This window comes from Hemicordylus capensis, chromosome 5 (assembly GCF_027244095.1).
Source record: "Hemicordylus capensis ecotype Gifberg chromosome 5, rHemCap1.1.pri, whole genome shotgun sequence".
NCBI classification, from domain to species: Eukaryota; Metazoa; Chordata; class Lepidosauria; order Squamata; family Cordylidae; genus Hemicordylus; species Hemicordylus capensis.
In genome coordinates, this window is record NC_069661.1 from 101,769,262 (window position 1) to 101,789,839 (window position 20,578).

The window sequence follows — 20,578 nt, forward strand, 5'->3', positions numbered from 1 at the left end:
GTCTCCCAGCAAGTATGGCTGAATGGGGATTTGAACTCGGGTCTCTCCGGTCCTAGTCCAGCACTCTAACCACTACACCACGCTGGCTCCCTAGTCGGCTGGACTGAGAAGAGGAAATTCATGCACAGCACCTATTGGATACATAGTTCCTCATGTAGCTAGGGATACATACACAAAGGTCTGTCCCCACGCATGTCTGGTTTCTGTCTGGATTGGCGCTTATGTGCTCTGCCTCTGAGATTGTGATGGCTGCTAAATTGTACCTCTACAATATGACTCAAGTTTTTATAGCATAGACATACGACACTCTAGTCCCTCTATAGCAGAGCTGCTCAACTTCGGCCCTCCTACAGATGTTGGCCTACAATTCCTGTAAGCCCTGGCTATTGGCCACTGTGGCTGGGGATTATGGGAGATGTAGTTCATTTGGGGGGCGTAGGTTGAGCAGGCCTGTATAATAATAAATACATTTTAACTAATCCCTGTCAAATATGAGGCATACATACTTAATTTTCTTCAGAGTACTATGCAAAGTTTCTAACATTTACCTGGACATAAAAATGATCCCTTTAGATCTGTAAACAAGACAGGAAAGAAAAGAGCTGGTAGAAATACTGAGAGCTCATTTAAAAACAAAAGACTGCACAGAAAACAATCAGTATACAGTTAACAACTATTCTCCCCTTTTGATTTTGTTGAATAGCTGGAAGAATGTCTTTAAAAGTCTGGCAAATGCTACCTCATGAAGACATCCCAATTTCCAAAGCATCATTAATCATGTGTTACCCTCTGTCCAGCTACACATCCCTGTCTCCTTTACCTAGCCTGGCTAGGCTTATCGGGACCGGCCTCAGAGCAGGGACAGGGAGGGGATTGAGCATCACCCTGTACCTCCTCTGTCCCAGGCTGCTTGTTCCTTGTGTCTGCCCCTCTCTGGTGACCCCTGACACTCTCCACCAGCCAGCCTCTCATCCCTGGCCGGCTCCTTATATGCCTCCTCACTGGCTATGCATTGCCCGCTCCCAATTATAGGGCCAACGCCCCTCTTTATTACCTGTAATTGATTACTCCTTACAGCTGTTGCCAATGCCTCTCCCTCTTCTCCTTCCTCCTGCTCAGACCCCCTCCCTTCGGGTGGCATGCTGCTGATGTTATCCTCGCATGCCTCCTATTTGGTCTTATCAGGGCTCAGTTCCTCCTCCACTGGAGCTGAGTCCCTGCCTGTTAGCACCATCCTCGGAGGTGACAGCCAGCCTCACCGAACACACTGAATGTCCAAAATCTGGTGATCATTGATGTTCACATGTGAATACTAACACTTGTGAATGCCTGAAATAAATAGCCCTGTTTTAAAATGTCCCTGCTAACTGAGCAAGAGGCAACTTTTCAGGTGATGGAACTCTTCTATTTAATAGGAGAAGAGTCTCTGTCCCATTCAGCCCAGCTTCGCATCCCTCCAGTGGCTGTTGCTGGTGTCTTCTTTGTGGGGTTTTTCCTCTTGTAAGCTCTTTTGGGTCAGGGAGCTATCTTCTGTTTTCTTTTGCTGTGTAAGCCATTTTCTGAACTTTTTGTTGAAAAGTGGTATATAAACAGTTTTAATGATAATATAAATAATTTTAATAATAACAGTGATGAATGCACCAGGTGAATGCTGGTGATCACTTTTAGGTGACTGTGATCATCAGCATTCAACTTGTGCATTTATTATTCTTGTTAAAAATATTTATATGCTTTAAAACAAAACAAAAGTTCTCAAAGTGGTTTACACTGGCTGACATGCTGACTAATGAAGCATGTGTGTAAGAGGCTCTGTGAGGATGTACTGGGAACTCACACAAAACTCCAGTCCTCCTGCACGCATGCTGTTGCATCAGAGAGCTGAGACTTCCCAGTGCTGTTTGCATTCCTGAAGCTCTCTGCAAGATCAGAAACATGTTGCTGACCCTCAGCTATATGTTTACAGTCTTGCAGAGTACTTCCAGAGCATAAGCAGCGCTCAGAAGCCCTCTGGCACAACAGCACATGCGTAGGAACACTTGGGAAGTTACATGCAGGCTTCCAGCACATCTCCACAGGATCGCCTTACATATGAACTTCGTAAGACAGAATGTCAGTCATTGTTAGGCAGCTGTGTAACGTAGACCTATACTGGCGTGTCACTGCATTTTTGAACACCCACAAAATTGGTCTGGGATTATTAGCATTCATATGCAAATGTCAACTATCATGAAGGTGCAATCCTATGCACATTTAGTGAAGTAAATCCAAATGAAAGCACCGGGGCCTGAGTTCTTAGCAAATGCATAGGATTGTGCTGTACATATCTGACTTTTGCTATAACATATACAATGTTCTATCAGCAAGCCAAAAAGTGACAGATTAATGCTTTGTCAGTAACTTCATTCTGGCCACTTCTGCTTTCTTATTAGAGGCTTACAAGACACGTACAGTGGTCCCTCTACTTACGAAATTAATCCGTTCCGAATGCACATTTGTAAGTCGAAAAATTCGTAAGTCGAAAAGCGGTTTCCCATAGGAATGCATTGGGAACGGATTAATGCATTCCGGAGCCTAGAAAAAAGACCCAGACCCCCAGTAAGGCTTGCAAACTGCACAGGAACATTTCTTTTCAAGAATAAACAGGCAGTAAACAGGCAGGCAAGTCAAGGAAACCGCATGTAAAATTCGTAAGTCGAGGAAACCCCATCTAAAAATTTGTAAGTCGAAAAAACCGCATCTAAAACTGGATCTAAAACTGCCGTTTGTAACTCGAAAAATACTTATGTCGAGTAGTTCGTAAGTCGAGGGACCACTGTACATGCATAGAGTCATCATATCAATGCAGTTCATGATGTAAAGAAGAGTGAAGAAAGAAAGCTGTATCTAGAAATGTTTCACATAAAATTGCAAAGATTTTAGTCAAAATATGTCAGAGGTCAAAATATTTTACGATTGTAGAAGCTAAAAGCTAAAGATTTTAGTCAAAATATGTCAGAGGTCAAAATATGTTACGATTGTAGAAGCTAAATCCTCACTGAGCCTAGATGAATTTACCAACAGAATCTGCCCCATTTTTTTCTTGATGCAAGACGCTGACCGTGCACTTAAAATAGATTGTCAATTGCATAATGTCTGTGCTTCTTCACATATTGTTAGAATGAACATAGAATAAACATATAAAAAGATGCACTTTGCAGAGCAATGCTTTTGTTTAAGCCCAATTGAAACAAGTGTAGCCCGCAGGAAAATGTTGCTTGGCGGTTTGTATATCAGTAAGATAATAATTCTGAAACTGATGGACAACATACCCCTCTTGAGATCTCATGCAACTGCAAGTATCTGCAATCAACCCCCAACCCCTAAAAAAGTCTTTGTGCATTAGCAATTTCTGGTTTTATTTACGTTTTGCGTAAGAGGTAATGCCCATCTCTCAGGGTCTTTAATTTTCCACATCAGTGTGCAATATGCCTAATTGAGTTGGCCTACAGTGTGTGTATGTGTACCTTGACCTTGGGTCCAGGGATAGACTGGGGATTCTTTTGGTGTACCAAGCACCCCACTGCCCAACAGCGTTCCTAAAAGAGCTGGTGGAACTTGTCACGGAGCTAGTGTTGGAGTTAGCTAGGCTTTCGGTGGTGGGGGACTTCAGTGTTCACTTTGGGAGTGGCTTGTCTGCTACAGCTCAAGCTCTTCATAGTGGCTATGGCAACTGTGGACCTATCCCAGTTGCTCCTTGTACTGATGCATGTTGCTGTTCATACACTTGATCTGGTCCTTTGCTCAGATCAAGGTGGTGTTCCATGGGTGGGGACTCCTATGATTTCCCCATTGTCATGGACAGACCGTCATCTAGTGAAATTTGGTTTCACAGCCATGTACCATATCTGCAGGGGTGGTGAACCTATTAGAATGGTCCACCTGAAAGGGTTTTAGAGTTGGTTCTGACAGTGATGGATGGTGGATGGCTCAAATAAGGAGCTCACCAGAGTAGTAGACACGATTGCTACTCTGTCCTGCCTTGAAATTGATCGCATGGTATACAGAAGAGCTACAGGAGCTGCAGCAAAGTAGTTAACTAGAATGCAAATGAAGGAGTATTTGGCTCAAATCCAACAAGGCATAGCATAGAGCCTTGCTGTTGCAATGCATGCAGCAAAGAAGCAATTCTATTCTGCACAAATTGTGTCTGCAAGCTACAAATTGTGGTTATATGTGCCCAGTTGAATTGTTCAGGATTGTTTGTAGGAGGACTGATTCAGGTTTCCTCCTCTTTGAACATGAATCTGAAATTTTCAATATCCTACTGTACTGCTTTTAATGAGTTTTTTGCAGATAAAATTTCTCACAGCCAATCCAATTTGTTGCAGGGTTCACTATGACGGTGTCTAGTAACTCCTTTTGTATGATTAGAACGGATCAGTTTCAATTTGTGACTCTTGAGGATGTGGACAAGTTGTTGGAGTTGTATGGCCTACCACCTGGATCCTTGCCCAACATTTATTTATTTATTTATTTATTTAACATATTTTAATACCACCCAAAACTTACGTCTCTGGGTGGTTTAAAATGACTTGTGGCTTGTATCATCCAGTAGGGGGCTTGTGAAAGTCAGCCTAATTGATAAATGCCTCAGTAATATGCTCACTGAGGAAGTGCCGGATGGCTCCATCCTTGAAGGAGGCAATTGACATATCTTTCCTTTAGAAGCCTGCCCTTGGTGCATTTTGAAGATGGACAATTATAGACCAATCTCTAAACTCCCTTGGTTGGGCAAGGTGATGAAGAGGCTGGTGCCTAATCAGCTCCAGGCAGTCTTGGAAGAAGCTGATTGTCTAGACCCATTTCAACCTCATTTCAAACTGGCTTTTGGGCAGGCTATGTGGTTGAGACAGCCTTGTTCAGCTTGATGGATCTTCGCCAAGAAATCAATAGAGGAAATTTGGCTCTATTGGTTCTTTTAGACTTCTCTGCAACTTTCGATATCATAAACCATCATATCTTTCTAGGTTGTTTGGAGGATATGGAAATAGGACATACTGCTTTGCAGTGATTCAGTTCCTGTTTCTCAGGTAGATTCCAGATGGTGTCGCTTGGAGACAGTTTCTCTGTGGAACAGGAGCTATTGAATGGTGTCCTTCAGGGCTTCATCCTGATTTTTAACATCTACATGTTACCCCTGCTAACTGGGCAAAGAGGCACCTTTTACCATGGTGATTCTCTTTATTTAGCAGGGGGAGAGTAACTGGCCCTATCCACCCCCAGCACAGTACCTCCAGTGACTGTTGCTGATGTCTATCTTATGTTTCTTTTTAGAATGTGAGCCTTTTGGGGACAGGGTTCCATCTTATTTGTTTGTTATTTCTGTGTAAACCACCCTGAGCCATTTTTGGAAGGGCGGTATAGAAAGTGAATTATTATTATTGTTGTTATTAATAATAATAATAATAATAATAATAATAATAATAATAATAATACATGAAACTGCTGGGTGAGATCATCAGGAGATTTGGAGCAGTTTATCAATTGATGACATTGAATTATAAATCTCCATTACAACTTCATGAAGTAATGGCATAGCCACTGTAAAAGTCTGCCTACAGGCAGTAATGGGCTGGAAGAGGGATAATAAACTGAAGCTGAATCCAAACAAGACAGAGGTTCTCATTGTGAGGGGTCATAACTCAAAGAATGTGATAGAACTTCATGTTCTGTATGGGACTGTACTCTTCCAAAGAACAGGTATGCAGTTGGAATGCTTCTGGATCCAGGTCTCACCCTGATATCTCAGATTAAGGCCGTGGCCAGGAGCACTTTTTGTCAACTTTGGTTGATAAGACAGCTGTGTCCATTTCTTGAAGAGAATGTTCTCAAAACAGTAGTGCACTCACTGATAACCTCTGGACTACTGAAATGTACTCTACATAGGACTGCCTTTGTGCATAGTCTGGAAGCTTCAGTTAGTTCAAAATGTAGCAGCCAGATTGGTCTCCAGGGTTTTCTGGAGAAACCATGCTATGCTTATTTTAAAATAGTTTCACTACCTGCCATTATTTCCAGGCAATATACAAAATGCTGGTAATTACATTTAAAGCCCTAAATGGCTTAAGACTGGGTTACCTAGATTCTTCTGCATGATGCTCCTATAATTATATATATATGATGTGCTTATTAAGGTCATCAGGAGAGATCTCTCTCCAGCTGCCACTGGTTTGTCTGCTGGTGACTTGGGACCTGGCCTTCTTTGCAACCTTTAAGAGCACCCTTGAAACTCCTTTTTTCTTTTTCTTCTTTTAGTTTGGCCTTCAATGGTTTTTAAATAGTTTTAACTTTTAAATTGTTTTAACTGTTCTGTTGAGTGTTAATTATGAAGGATATGCCCGGAACCGCTCCTCCGTGTTCTGGAGGCGGCGGGGATATTCCCTTAAGGGTGGGGGAGGGTGCACTTGCCGCTCACGCTGCATTTCCCCCGCTGGTGCTCCGTTGTATCAAAGCCCCTCAGGGCGGCAGCATACCTTCCTGCTGCCCCATTGCCATCCTCAGCCGGAAGTGGCCAGAAGTACTGGGCATGCAGAAGTGGCCGGAAGTACCCCAGTGACCGAAACATTTTGGAGGTTTCTATAACGGCCTCCAAAATGTTTTGGGCACATCCTTATTAATAATTGTTTATTGGCTGTTAACCCCTGAGGGGTACTAGACTGGGCATTATAAAAATGTAACAAATGAAATAAATAAACAAATAAACAAATAGATAGATAAATAAATAAAAATAATTAGTGACAGTGACACAAACCAGCTCACCAAAGCTAGGGTGAGGAATGGCACTGTTTTTGTTGTGTAACCATAAAAACAGTCAATGTTGCTTAACCAAAACAGTTAAGTGACAGACAAAGAGACCTGGAATAGATAAGGTGCTGGCCTGTAAGGAAAAAGGTATTCCTAGGAAAGCATTCAAGTACCCCAGGAAGTTTTTCACACCTGGCTTTTAGTTCTCATCTGCTCCAAAATGGAGTGTGTGTGTTCACATATTGGCCAAATTTACCCCAAAGTCCCTGCGAGCTATCAGGGAGCACTTCACAAAATTTTTTGGTTTTTTATTGCACATTAAGAGTGTACCTGGTTTATATCCGGGGTTTAAAAAAATTCATTTTTTGCGTAGGTTTTTTTGGGCAACTTTGAACTCGCAGTAAAGTATCTCAGTAAATCTGTGGTAAAACCTGCTGTCTGGGAAAGCTCCTGGAGAAACACACACTACAGTTTGGGAATCACTTCAGTAAATTCTAATGTGGAACAGTCTCTCAAATGGTTTTGTGTTTTTTAAAAAAGCTTAGGAATTAATTACGGTGATACATGCTTCATCTACCCCCCGCCACTTTCCCTCTAAGGCGTGCACGTGCTCACATGTTTTTTGATGTCCACTCAGTTAATTTTAGTTCCCGCTCAGGTTTAATCAGGAAGGTCCCACTCTGAATGCCTATGCGCACAAACTGCCTTGATACTGCCACCCAGAACAAAACTCATTCCTCACACAGATGAAAAAAATTAGAGATAACACTGCCCTCCTCCGCGGTCTTTTGATTTCCCCAGTACAGTTACTGCACATCTCTAGTACTACTAGTCCTTGTATGACTATGATCAGTGGCATTGTCTCCAAATTACAAAATCTCCAGAGGCTTGCTCAGTTAATTAGCTCTCTTAACTGGTTTTTTTATATCATATGTTGCATTGTCCATTGTTGCTCAACTGGCTAAGGATTACTACTAAACTGAACCAGGGTTTGATTTCTAAAATGAAGGGTGCTAGAGCTAAAGCGTTCCTGGAAGTCCTGCCTTCCTAGCTTTGAAGCTTTTATGCTAAAACAAGATCTGGGAGAGTCTGAGTGGTGAGGAAAGAGTAATTTCTTCGTATTCAAAGGCACTATCTATATAATTAATTTGCTTCACCGGCATGCGTGTCCTGAAGATTTTGGCGCCAAAACTCTTGTGACACGTTGCGAGAGTTCCGGCATTGGGGGAAAGAGTTGAGGAAAGAAAAAATGGCGGTGGTGGTGGAGAGCCGCAAAACGGCCAGAGGAGGTGGCCTCGGCTGGGTGGCGGAGGCAGCGGAACGGCCTGGCCAGGCCAGGCCAGGCCGTCCCAGGTATGGAAGACATGGCGGCGGCCCGTCCTGGTGGGAGGCGGCGGCGGCCACAGCCCAACCTGGAGGGAGACAGAGACAGCAGGACAGTCTGGCCTGGCCATCCCAGGAATAGAAGAGGCGGCGGATAGGTAATGGGCTGCGGGGCACAGCCCCAGCTCCCGTCGGAGGCCAGGGTGGGAGGGAAACGGGCGGCGGGACTTCCCAGTTCGCCGCCCGAGAGGAGGAATGGCGGCGGTGGGGCCCTTTTCGGCCCGTTTCCGCCCTGGTAAGGAGGACCTGCCTGTGGCGGCAAGAGAGAGTGGGGGAGGGACAGGAGGGAGGGGGCAAGAGAGAGGGAGAAGGAGGGAGGGGGCAATAGAGAGAGGGGGAAGGAGGGAGGGGGAGGGGAAATATAGAGGGAAAAGGAAGGAGGGGCATAGGGGCAAGAGTGGGGCAAGAGTGGGGGTTGGGGCAAGAGGGAGGGGAGGGGTAGGAGGAAGGGGAGGGGGCAAGAGAGAGTGAGGCAGGAGGGAGGAGGGCAAGAGAGAGTGTGGCAGGAGGGAGGAGGGCAAGAGAGAGTGTGGCAGGAGGGGGAGAGAACAGCAGGCCCCAAAGAGCATGCAGATGCTCTGTGCAGGTCGGCTAGTTTGATTATTATTTTACATTGCACCCTGGTATTGAAACAAATTATGGGGCTAAGCCTTCATGGGCTTTGACTTGATCTGTGCCTCAAACTTAATCATATTCTGCCCCTTACTACAAATAATACTGTTTTCAGGTTGTGCAGACAACACATATCTTAACTGAGATCTGTTGTTTTTCTTGATAGCTTTTGGCATATTGCACCTTCTGTTTCAAAGAAATGCATAGTAATAACTGAACATGGCCCCAGCAGATTTTCAGAAGCTGGTGATGAGCTATGGGTTTTACTGCTTTTGAGCAGAGAACAGTGAATAATACATTTCTGCTCATCCTTTAAGAATCTTTGTTTTGAATTTCTAGCTAGAGGTATCTAAATCTCTGATGTATAACAATATCAAGCATGAAATACAAGTTTATTTAATAGCTTAAGGAAGTGGGAGACCTTTGAAATGATGTGTGGGTGAAATAAAGGTATTTAGGGTCAGTGATCCGCAGTTCAGTGATGAGGTGAACAGTTCTGAGGTGGGGTCCATGTCCTCAGGTGAGGGGCCAGACCAAGAGGATTTTAGTCCAGCAGGTAGAGGCAGTGAGTGAAGCAACTCTTCCCCTGCAATCTGAGACAGAGAGGGAGAGAGGTAGGGCCATGAAGGAGGCAGCCCATGAACGCGCCTCCGGGGGGCGGCAGGAGGCACCTTTAAAAGAAAATTAATTTGGTGTTCACCTCCGCCGCGGCAGCACCTGAACGCTGTTCAGAGCTGCAACGTGCTGCACAGCAGCCCCTATGGCAGGGAAGCACCTCCGCCACTCATCTGGCTTCCATGGAGCCAAGCCCCCTCCAGCGGCCACATGAGTGGCGGAGGCGCTTCCCCACCGTAGGGGCTGCTGGGCGGCACGTTGCAGCTCTGAACAGTGTTCAGGTGCTGCCACAGCAGAGGTGAGCACCAAATTAATTTACTCTTAAAGGTGCCTCCCGTTGCCTCCCTGGAGGCGCATTCACCGGCTGCCACTCGGAGATATTAAACTCTTGGAGAGCCACTGTCAGAGTAGATAGTGCTGCTCTAGATGGACCAATGATCTGACAGTATGCAGCAGCTTCCTATGTTCCAATGGCTAACAGAACTGAAAGCGTATCTTGGCCTACTAGTCCTGGTTGGTGTATTTCATGCCAATCATGAAATTATGGGCAGCACACTTGGGGCCTTCCCACTTCTGTGCCACGATGCAACTGAGATGGTTTGACCTGAGGACATCATAAATAATTTTAAAGTTTAGTGACAAAGCCACACAGCAGGAGAGAAGAGTAACTGCCAAGCTGGCACCATTAGAGGTATCTGGACCTTGTTTGTGCAGCAACTGCTGTAGTGCTACATTTCTGGGTCTGACCTAACAGGTGATGAGCAGCTGTTAGGTTTCCGAGGTGCTTTCCTTTCTGGCAACACACATCAAGTAAATAAAAGATGCACGGTTTGAAAATATGGTGGTGCTCTGATGCAGAAACAACCTACCCACTGACAGAAGATGTTTACCTTAGGAAGCAAACTGGAGGACTGCAACAAAGACAAGTAGGGCTGCAAATTGTGCAGCAATGTGTGCAGCCATGGAACAACACTTGGGGCCACTTCAGGAGAATTGCCCCTCTACATGCATTCCCAAACCTTGTTGGAATGCATGTAGAGAGACGGTTCAGATGGGTATGCTCCTCATATGATTAAAGAATGCACCAATAGTGCATGGGCACATCCGCCAGTGACGTTAGGGCAAGTGTATTCTTGACGTGGCCCTGATGCTATCTTGCGTGCAGGGATGTGTTCATCTGAACCTGGACTTAGAGGATTGTAGTTGGGGGATAACGTTTTTCACAGTGTATAGTTGGCAGAGGCTCCCTTGAGCAAGGGATTGATCTATTTTTGCACTATGAGACACAGCAAGCCAGAGATACCCCCAGAGATGCAACCACATTCACGAAGGGAACTATTATCTGTATTTGGCTTGGTTGGTCAGCAGACATTAATATTGTGTGTACCCAAGACGTGTGCGTCTCCAAAGACAGCTGACAAGAAACCAAGCAAAAGATATAATGATTGTGGAAGACTAGCCTGTAGAATGTACTTGACCAGCTCCCAGACTTGTGATGATTGCCTTTAGGTCAGTCTCAGTGTGTCCTTCCAACTGAAATGTTGAGAACTGAGCTGTTGAAGTATGGATCCTCATTAGTGTGGGTTTTGAAATGTTCATTTTTCTTAACTCACAACTCATGTTCTCAGTGAATAATGCAGTCACACAGGGCACCATGCATGGGATGTGGAGATCACGGCTGCAATCCCCTGAAGTGAAATTATTGTAGGTTCTGTCATCTGGAAAGGTTGAGGGGTATCCAGTGTAACCAATGAGACTACTTGGGAGTAGGAAGTCCTACTCATGTGTAAAAAATATTTACTCCGGATGAGGATTAAACCAGCTGCAAATGCCCAAACTGATACATAGCCTGATGGGTCCTATGGATATTTTGCTGTTGTATTCACTAGGGATGTGCACAAATAGATTTTTTTTTAATTCTATTTGTGCCCAAAACAAATTACCCCTGATTTGTTTTGTATCCAAATCTACCCCCTCCAAATCACCCCAGATTTGATTTGTATTTGCTTTGATTTGATTCAGGTTCAGATTGATTTGGACCACCTAACAAGGTCCTAGGGGCACCCAATTTGGGTGGTGGGTAGGTCCCCATGGGTGCCACCTACCACCCATATTTCAAGGCACTGGGACACTTGGTTGATTTTTAATGATTTTGTTCTAGTTTCTACTGATTTTGAACATTTCCACCATAGGAAACAATGGGAATTCAGAGCTGCCATATCCTAACCCTAACACGGATCCCCAGCTTTCATTTAAAAAACTAAAGTAAACTAAGCTCTAGCCCTTGTAGAAGTGGAGTTATGGAGCAAAATGTGCAGTCATTTTTCCAGTGTTTGGATTCTTTGGTGTATAATAACTTTTCCTCGTAATGAATCCCTATGAAGATTCATTATATGCCTTAGTTGACTATCATTTGACTGTCATTGGACAGTGCCAACTGCCATGTGTCAACTACACACACACCACATCACACACACTGGGGTACTCAGTTTATTTTTTAGGTTTTTTTGAAGTGTTTTGATTCTTTGGTGTCTTCATTACACACCTTCATTTCTTCTGTTCATTTTGACCCCACTGCTTTGCAGGTGAGATGGGGAATTAGTGGCATCCCATGTTCCAACTACCCTGCAACCCACAAGCCACTGGGTACTCAGTTTATATTTTAGGAATTTTTGAGGTGTTTATACTCTTTGATGTGTAATAAATTCTCATAGGGATTCATTATGAGGAAAAGTTATTAGACACCAAAGAGCCTAAACACTTGGAAAAATACTAGAACATAAACTGAGTAGTACTGTACTGCATTGAGGATGGGAGTGGGGTGTAGTTAGCACATGGCAGTTGACAGTTGGCACTGTCAAAAAGACAGTCAAAATGAATAGGTGTGTAATGAATCCTCATAGGGATTCATTGAGGGAAAGTTATTATACACCAAAGAATTCAAACACTGGAAAAATAGTGACCACACATTTTGCTCCATAACTCTACTTCTACAAGGGCTAGAGCTTAGTTTAAAAAAAAAAAAGAAATCTGGAAATCTGGGGGAATTAATAGGAGGGATCCGAATCTCAAATCAATTCAAATCGAATCAGGCATGATTTGATTTGTACCCGAATCTAGCCAATGGACCACAGGGATGATTTGTCTCCAAATCACCCAAATCAGTTAGATTCGGGTACAAATCGATTTGTACCCGAATCATTTTGCACATCCCTAGTATTCGCTTCCTGTTTGTCTATATTAAAGAACTCCTTTTTAAAAACTTCCAAGTAGACAGGAGTTTCCATCCAATCTTATTAAATACATGAAAAAGTCACTTATACAATACTTTATGAGCTGTGTATTTCCTAAATCAGAACATGCCCCATTCTACTACGATTTATCTCTCTTCAGTAATCCTTTATGCCTATTGTCCCTGTACCCATCCTGTTTTAGAATACTTCACGTATCTTAAAGGGCAGCTTCACATGATCCTCCACAAGTCCAGTTCCTGGGAAGTGTGTGCTTCCTAAGGGCATATAATCCGAACCTGCCAAAGTGCCCGGATGAACTTCCTCCTGACTTTTTCTAAACATCTGTAACCTAGAATGAATGAATGAATGAATGAATTATGATCATAGAGCAGATATAAACACAACCAATAATAAAACATTCAGATAAGAAATCTGTCATACAGCACACCAACAAATAAAATGTTCTATGGAGAGATCTAAAGGGTAGAAATTAATTGCTGGAGGATCTTAGCAGCCGCACAAAATTTAGCAACCTTGTGTGTGATAGAAGATTTCTTGTCTGCAAGAAGAAGTGTGACATATAATTCATCAGTTCGGCCTGGGTGATGTAATAACAAGGGTGTAATAAGGCCTGATCTGACTGGCCAAATCTTGCCAGATAAGGGCAGATCTGACTGGCCAGGGGAATTTTCAGAAATTTCCCATAAAAAAACTGCTGATGGTAAGGCATCATATCTTGTTCTAAGGAATACTCTCTGGTGGCTAGGTAGATAAAGTTATAATAAATAATTAACTGATTCCCAGATGAGATTGCCAAGGCTCCCTCTTGTGGTCTGCGGGGTGATACCTAGGTCATTTTGATGCTTAGTGTCCAAGATTCTCTGTTGAGGATCTCCTTGGCTTGATTATATCCTAATGATAATAGATATTCTAAAGAGAAGCCAAATGATGAGAGTTTTACCAGTAGTGCTTGTCTCCAGGAAGACTGAAACCTGTTGGCCAGTACAAGGGGAATCAGCCCCAGAGGAGTAACCTAGAATTGAAACTGGGTGGAGAATGTCAGGCAGAAGTCAGAAAGTCTGGTCAGGAGTGGAAATTTAGTGTGTTCAAAGCCCAATGGGAGCATGTGTTCCCTGGAAGCTGGACTTTTGGGGAATAATGTGAAACCACCATCTAACCGCCTTTAGAGAAAAAGAAAGGAAAGCTATGAATGAATGAATGAATGGATGAATGAATGAATGAATGAATGAATAGGATATATCTTTTAATAGGAAAAATATATTTTAATGTTATCTGATAGCACCTTTTTAGTCTGAATGAATAAGAACCAGCAGCTGACATATTCCACAGCATAACATGAGCGGTTCTGAACTATGCATGTCATTGCAGGCATGTAGAACACCCACCCGTTGCTTTGCAATAGGACTGTTTCACTACTACTTACTGTTGTGCAAACGCATGTTTTGATGTAACTTTCATTATTCCCAATGCAAGTCATGTTGCAGTGTGCAATTGTGCAACATCATTGAGGGTATGTCAGGGCCTAAAGACCTACAGGAGGCCTAATCTATAATGTTTTCGGTTTCCTGGATTATTTTAGCCGGGGTTCTCAACCTTGGGTCCCCAGATGTTGTTGGACTTCAACTCCCATAATCCCCAACCAAAGGCTGCTGGGGCTGGGGATTATGGGAGTTGAAGTCCCATAACATCTGGGGACCCAGGGTTGAGAATCCCTGATTTATAGGATCTGACCAAGGACTTTGCCCACTTGTATGCCCCATTGCAAATAATGGAATTATATTAATATATTGATATATATATACCCACTAAAGTTGGCTTTTTCTGTGGTTGCCCCTACTTTGTAGAATTCCATGTTAGCACCTTCTTTGTTTATTTTAAGATACAGGTGGAAAACAACTCTGATTATGTGGACATTTTAAAGGGTTGTCAGCTTATTAGGTTGCTTTGTTGATGCTCTCCTCTGATTTGGTTTTATGTTTTATGTTTTTTTATTGTTTTAAATTTGCTGATGTTTTAATGATATTATTATTGTAAACCGCTCTGAGTTCCTTCTGGGGGGGAAAGGTAGGGTATAAAATTTTATATAAATAAAAAATAAGTATTTACAATCCCTTTATATTTAAAAATCTCATACTAGGGATTTAAAAATTCCATACTTAATGAAAAGTCCTCTACTAGGATTTGAAGTGGTGAAATTGATAGATCAGATCGCAAGTCTATTCTACAATAGTCTGTTTCCCATTTAAATTAACCTGCATTTAAATTAACCTGCAATTTTAAATATAGCTTGCTTTGGTATAAATATTGTTTTAGTTGATCAACTGAATAATAAGTGACTACTATTTTACAGGCTATGAGAAGACAGATGATGTTTCAGAGAAGACATCGCTAGCTGATCAGGAGGAAATGAGAACTATATTTATCAATCAACCACAGTTCTCTAAATTTTGTAACAATCATGTCAGGTATTTATAACTAGCTATTTATCATCTGTTTAGAACTGATTAATAATTATAATTTTGTGCTATGGTATTTTACAAGAAATAGCTGGGAGTGATCAACCCCACTCAGCTAATCCAACCAGGTCTCCGTCACTCATACCAAGTCAGCATGCTCATCCACAATCAAATCATGGATGAGATATGTTTTACCATTTACTTACTTGGCATTCAGCAGCAGCACCCTAATCCTTGAGAGAGTGTTTTCAGCGCTCCCTGGGGCTGCAGGATTGGGAGAAGAGCCAGAAAAAGGAACAGACATCAGTTGTCTGGACCGCTTTCCCCTGTAATGGCCTACCCAACTCCCACCACCATATCTCTCCTTGCCCGTTACCCGAAAGATAGCTCCCAGAACCTCCCCAAATTTCTGCTCTCCGAGACACATTCTTTATCCCAGCAACCTCAGTTCCTATGTGTCCTCAGCATCAAGCCCAAATTTTCTTGGTCATGCATAAAACCACAGCCATGAAGCAAGCCCTCCTGCTGCATGCCCAGGAATGCTCACACCAATCCCAGGCCTAGTGAAGCATCACAATTGCCCATCTTAATACCACCCTTTGAATTGGAGATAATTTATATAAGGCTTCCTAGATGAGGCAAGCCCATAGAGAGAACCCCTCTCACCAATCTTCATCCTGCCCTCTCCCTACACCCAAAGTCATCATAGGCACCCTCACAGACAACCCAGAGGAAGTGGCCCCACAGGCCTCAAACAAGCCACTAACAGTAATCCTGCCATACATATTCAAATTGCTAACCCTGAGGAAAAAGGCACACTGGGTTGTTGGTCTTAAAGGTCATTACACAACAGAATATAGCTGTTACACCAGGCTGCATCTGTTGTCTGCAAGCTGCTGCTGATAACTGTCTCTTAATGCTCTGTGTTAGTCCACGCTGTAAAGCTTGCAAAGGATAGCCAAATGATCTAGTATCTAGTATATCTAGTTGTATGCAAGCCCCAGTTGCATTCTCACAGTCCCGCTTTACGCGTGTGCTTTGTTGGGATGTCAAGCAATGTTCCTAGTGCTTTTGAGGCAACACTATAGGAAATTGCTGAGAGTTAGAAAATTGTTGGTTGCCTTTACTAGACCCTTTTTTACGCACCATTGTTAAACAAAAACCATTATTCTTTATTATAAAAATATTGTTTGAAGCATATGTCCTCATCTGCTTTATTTCTAAAGCATGTATTACTAAAGCAAACATTATTTGTAGCTAGTGGCAGCAAAACTAACATTCTGTGCAGTAAGCAACACTGACAATCTGTAAACAGACATTTCTAGCAGGCAATAGAAAATTGAGAATGAATGCTCTGTAGGCTTCAGGTGTGATAGGGAAACTACACCATAGCCTTTGATTTGCTTCATAGTTCTACAAATGTAGAGGAGATGGAGGGAGAGGGAGAGTCTGAGCCATGCTGCTAGGGGAAAAGACTCTGTTTTTCTAATTGTACCTGCTTCCTCAAGTCCCATACTAGGACTTGGAAGTAGTGAACTGGATAGAACAGAATGCAAGCCTATGCTACAATAGCCCATTTCCCTTTTAAATTAACCTGCACTATTATTTTCTTTTTAAAAGGCTACATGCAGAACTGGGCTATATTGAACACTAATATATTTTAAATACATATTTCAAATACAATTTCAATTATGTATCTGATCTGAATACACACAGAAATTTTACTGATATTATATATATTAAAATTATTTTGTTCTTCTGTATTTATATTTTGTAATTTGTAGGAAATCAGAGAAATACTTGATGTTGAAAACAAGCCCTGTGGTTTGTGATGTGGAATTTTAGCACAAGTTGCCTTCATTATCCACAGTCCCAGCACCCATGGTTTTGTGTATCCACGGTTGGGCTATATAGACTTGACTTCATTATATGCAGTTCAAAAATACCAAAAACTTGCCTATCTGCAGTTCCTGGTTGGCTAGAAATGATTTTCGATGTCATTTCCGGCCACCATTTTGCACCATAGAGCCATTTTGTGGCGCTCTCTCTCTCTCGCTCTCTCTCTCTCTAAAATTTTCCCTATGATTTTTATCAAAACATTGTGCAAGTGGGGAGGGGGGGCAGGCATTGTTGGACAGCTAGAGACCTGGAGAGCATGATATATGCTACTTTATTTCTCTTATTTCTGTCTCCTCCTGACTTTTTTAGCCCTTTTTTAAAAACTCTAGGAACCTAACTCCCCAGTTCCCATTGACTCAAGGTCTCGTTATCCGTGGTTTCATTATTTGCTATCATACAGCAGAACAGAATGGATAAACAAGGGCCACCTGTATGGTTTTCTAGCAGATTTTTAGACTTCCTTTTGCTTACCAAAGATAGCACCCTAAGTTTAGTAAGCAAACTCCCTCTTGCACACCCGAGTCTTCTAGGTCAGGTGAATGCAAAGTACTGTTGGTTAACTCAATCTTTGTAGAGCTCAATGGGACAGTTTTAAACAGTGTATTTGAGGGCATGATATGATTAGAGTTTGACATGCCCCATACTAATTTGAATTTCAGTGATCAGATTAATACAAAGCATTATTTTAAATCAATTAAAATAAGATGAGCCTCACACCCACAAAAATCAGGGGGACCAACAGTTCAGTCTGCATAGCTGAAAAAATAGTATTAACAGCTCAGAGAATAAAGTCCCAGATTGTCCACTCCAACAAAACAGAAGAGTTTATGATGTTAGCTCCATCTACTGGATATTGGGGAAAGTAGCAGGATAAAGATTCTGGCACTCTTATTGGCTCTTAGCCAAATAGTTGAGAGTGTGGTTGGATCACCTCCAATGCATCAAATGAAGATAAAGGTTTGTCCCTCAGCTGAAAGCATTGGAGATCATGGAGTAATATTTCTTAAAATAACAGCATTTTGAAGCAAGCCACCTAATAGCACAGCAGGGAAATGACTTGCCCAGCAAGCATGACGTTGTGGGTTTGAATCCCCGCTGGTATGTTCCAGCGGGGCATTCCGCTGATATGCTGGTGTGTATGTTCCCAGACTATGGGAAACATGGTACTATGGGAAACACCAATATCAGGCAGCAGCGATATAGGAAGATGCTGAAAGGCATAATCTCATACTGTGCAGGAGATGGCAATAGTAAACCCCTCCTGTATTCTACCAAAACAAAAACACAGGGCCACCAAGAGTGGCCACCAAGAGCTGTGGTCACCAAGAGCTGACACCGACTCGACAGCACACTTTACCTTTATGAAAGGACCACCTGCAGTACTGGAACCTCCTTCCTGCTTCCAGGTTAAATACAATGCATGGAGTGGTGAGACACTTTCTCCAAGACATTTCTGTTCTCTCCTTTTGGCTTAAAATTGCACTATCCTGTAGGACTGACATTAACTTGGTGCAATTCTAAATGGTATTTGTGAGCATGTTCCTAAATGTTCACTTTGTTCTGCTTTGCAAGACCAGTACATTGGCCTAAGAAATAATTTTAATTATATATTTAAATCAAATTTCTCTAATACTTAAATCTGTGTCTTTCATGAATATGAAAACATCCATCAGGAGCAGAATAACTGGCTGGAAGCTAAAGAACTGCACAACTAATTATGTGTGTTCACAACAGATTTGGGCTTGTATTTGTTAAAGAGTAACCCACTGGTCTACTTAGCAAACTGCTTCTGAAACCAAAGGGATTTCAAAATCAGTTTCTGATAAGGCATGCAGATCTGATATTTTTAAAAAGTCACGAAGTACTCTGGACATGCCCAAGATCTTGTGCATCCCTAAATTAGCTTTTTTCACATATTCCAGCCAATCTTTTAAAATTGGTTGTTATATGTCTTTTCTAAATTTGTAGTAATGAGAATAAACTAATTGGCGGGGGTGGGGGGAGAGCAAAATATAAATAGTGGGCAGCATCCAGATTAATTAGACATACCATTGAAATCAATAAGACAAGTTTGTCATTACTAACTTAAATCCCATTAATTTCAGAGGGACTTTGTCATGATTAATTTAATTTGTATGCTGCCCAACAATACATCTCATTTCTATTACTTTTAAGTCCTCTTAAAATTATAAATAAACTTAGGAACAGTTTAAATTACATGTAGACCATTTGTTTGAACCTTAATAATATGTTATTGAATAAATGCATGTACTGTAATTTATTTTGGAAATACATTCTGGATGTTTGCAAATATTATTATATTCTGTATTTGAAATATGATTTATTACAGAGTTTTGTATTTGCATTAAAGGTACTCAAACATGCATTTTGCTCTGCCCTAGTTATAGCTGCATATATGTGAGCAAGCTCATATCTGAAACATGCAAAATACATTGGTAATGGAATCATAATTTTTGGATATCTTTTCTGATTCCGTTACTGACGTACTTGGCACATTCCAGATACTAATTATAATATTGAAGTGTTTGGTAAATATAGACTTATAGTAGGAGATGTTCTCTTGCCAATGGTATATATAATATCAGTTTGAAAAATTGCTTATAGCTACAGTCATTGGAAAAGTGGTAACATGCCTGATTCTTTTACCCTTGAATTGCCCACAATTTAACCACACCACAGTAGAATAAAGAATGACTCACATACAGAACAATGCTCCACAAAATGCTGAGTCCACACAACCATTGCTTCCTTCCCGGACAGCCCCCTGAGCACCCAAAAAGTCCTTGCTGAGGGGTGAGAGATCCTCAGCAGCACCATGGGCTGCTGTGCAGGTGGTTGCAGGGGTAGAAAGGAGAGCTGGGTGGAAACACTTGCTCCGCTAAAGGGGTTCCGCTTGGTTTCCACTGGCCTCACTCATATGTAAGCCTATGCATACCATGGGCAGTGGCAGCTTTGCAAAACTACTCCCAATTCTCTTAAAATATAGTGTAATTTTAAAGAAATTTGAATTAACACTCAGACTGCTTAAATTACATGTATACATTGTTTAGTGAATTCTGAATTCAAGGTGCTATATGATCTCTATCTCTTAACTACATATAGTTTTAATCTCTGTCTCATAGCACTGCAAAATACAACTTAATCACATTCCTGCCGAGGTTCCTCTATTCCCAGTTCAGAAGAGCTGCTAATGCCTTTTTTCTTTTCATTGCATTGCTTCAGGTAAGCTAGATGAGGTAAATATATATACATATATATATTGAATAACATATGATTGTTACTGATCACAAGTAAAGTTGCTTTGAAAGTCTTGAAGTGCCATACCCTCTTCCATTTGAGTTGGATAAGGGGTACATTTTCATGGTTTTATAAACATAGCTATGTTCTCATAAACACATATACTGTTATAGTAAAATCTAAACTTAAGCTCTAACATTTGTATTTTCACAGTCCAGGTATAGATAAAATGAGGAATGGATGAGAGAGAAAAATAATACTTCTGAAGTGAATGCATCTGCTCATCTTGATATCTAAGATACCTCATTTTCTCTCTAG

General features: G+C 41.9%; 1 protein-coding gene across 4 annotated transcripts in view; it reads left to right on the plus strand.

Moving 5' to 3' along the window:
- ATP8A1 (ATPase phospholipid transporting 8A1) overlaps positions 1-20,578 on the plus strand; it is a 242,997-nt gene that overhangs the window by 10,766 nt on the left and 211,653 nt on the right. For 3 of the 4 annotated variants that reach the window (XM_053252646.1, XM_053252647.1, XM_053252644.1), the window contains exons 2-3: positions 14,998-15,112; positions 20,146-20,245. In XM_053252646.1, coding sequence (XP_053108621.1) covers positions 14,998-15,112; positions 20,146-20,245 — 215 coding nt within the window. Of the gene's footprint in view, positions 1-14,996; positions 15,113-20,145; positions 20,260-20,578 lie in introns of those variants that run through there. The other variant, XM_053252648.1, reaches the window with a different exon arrangement.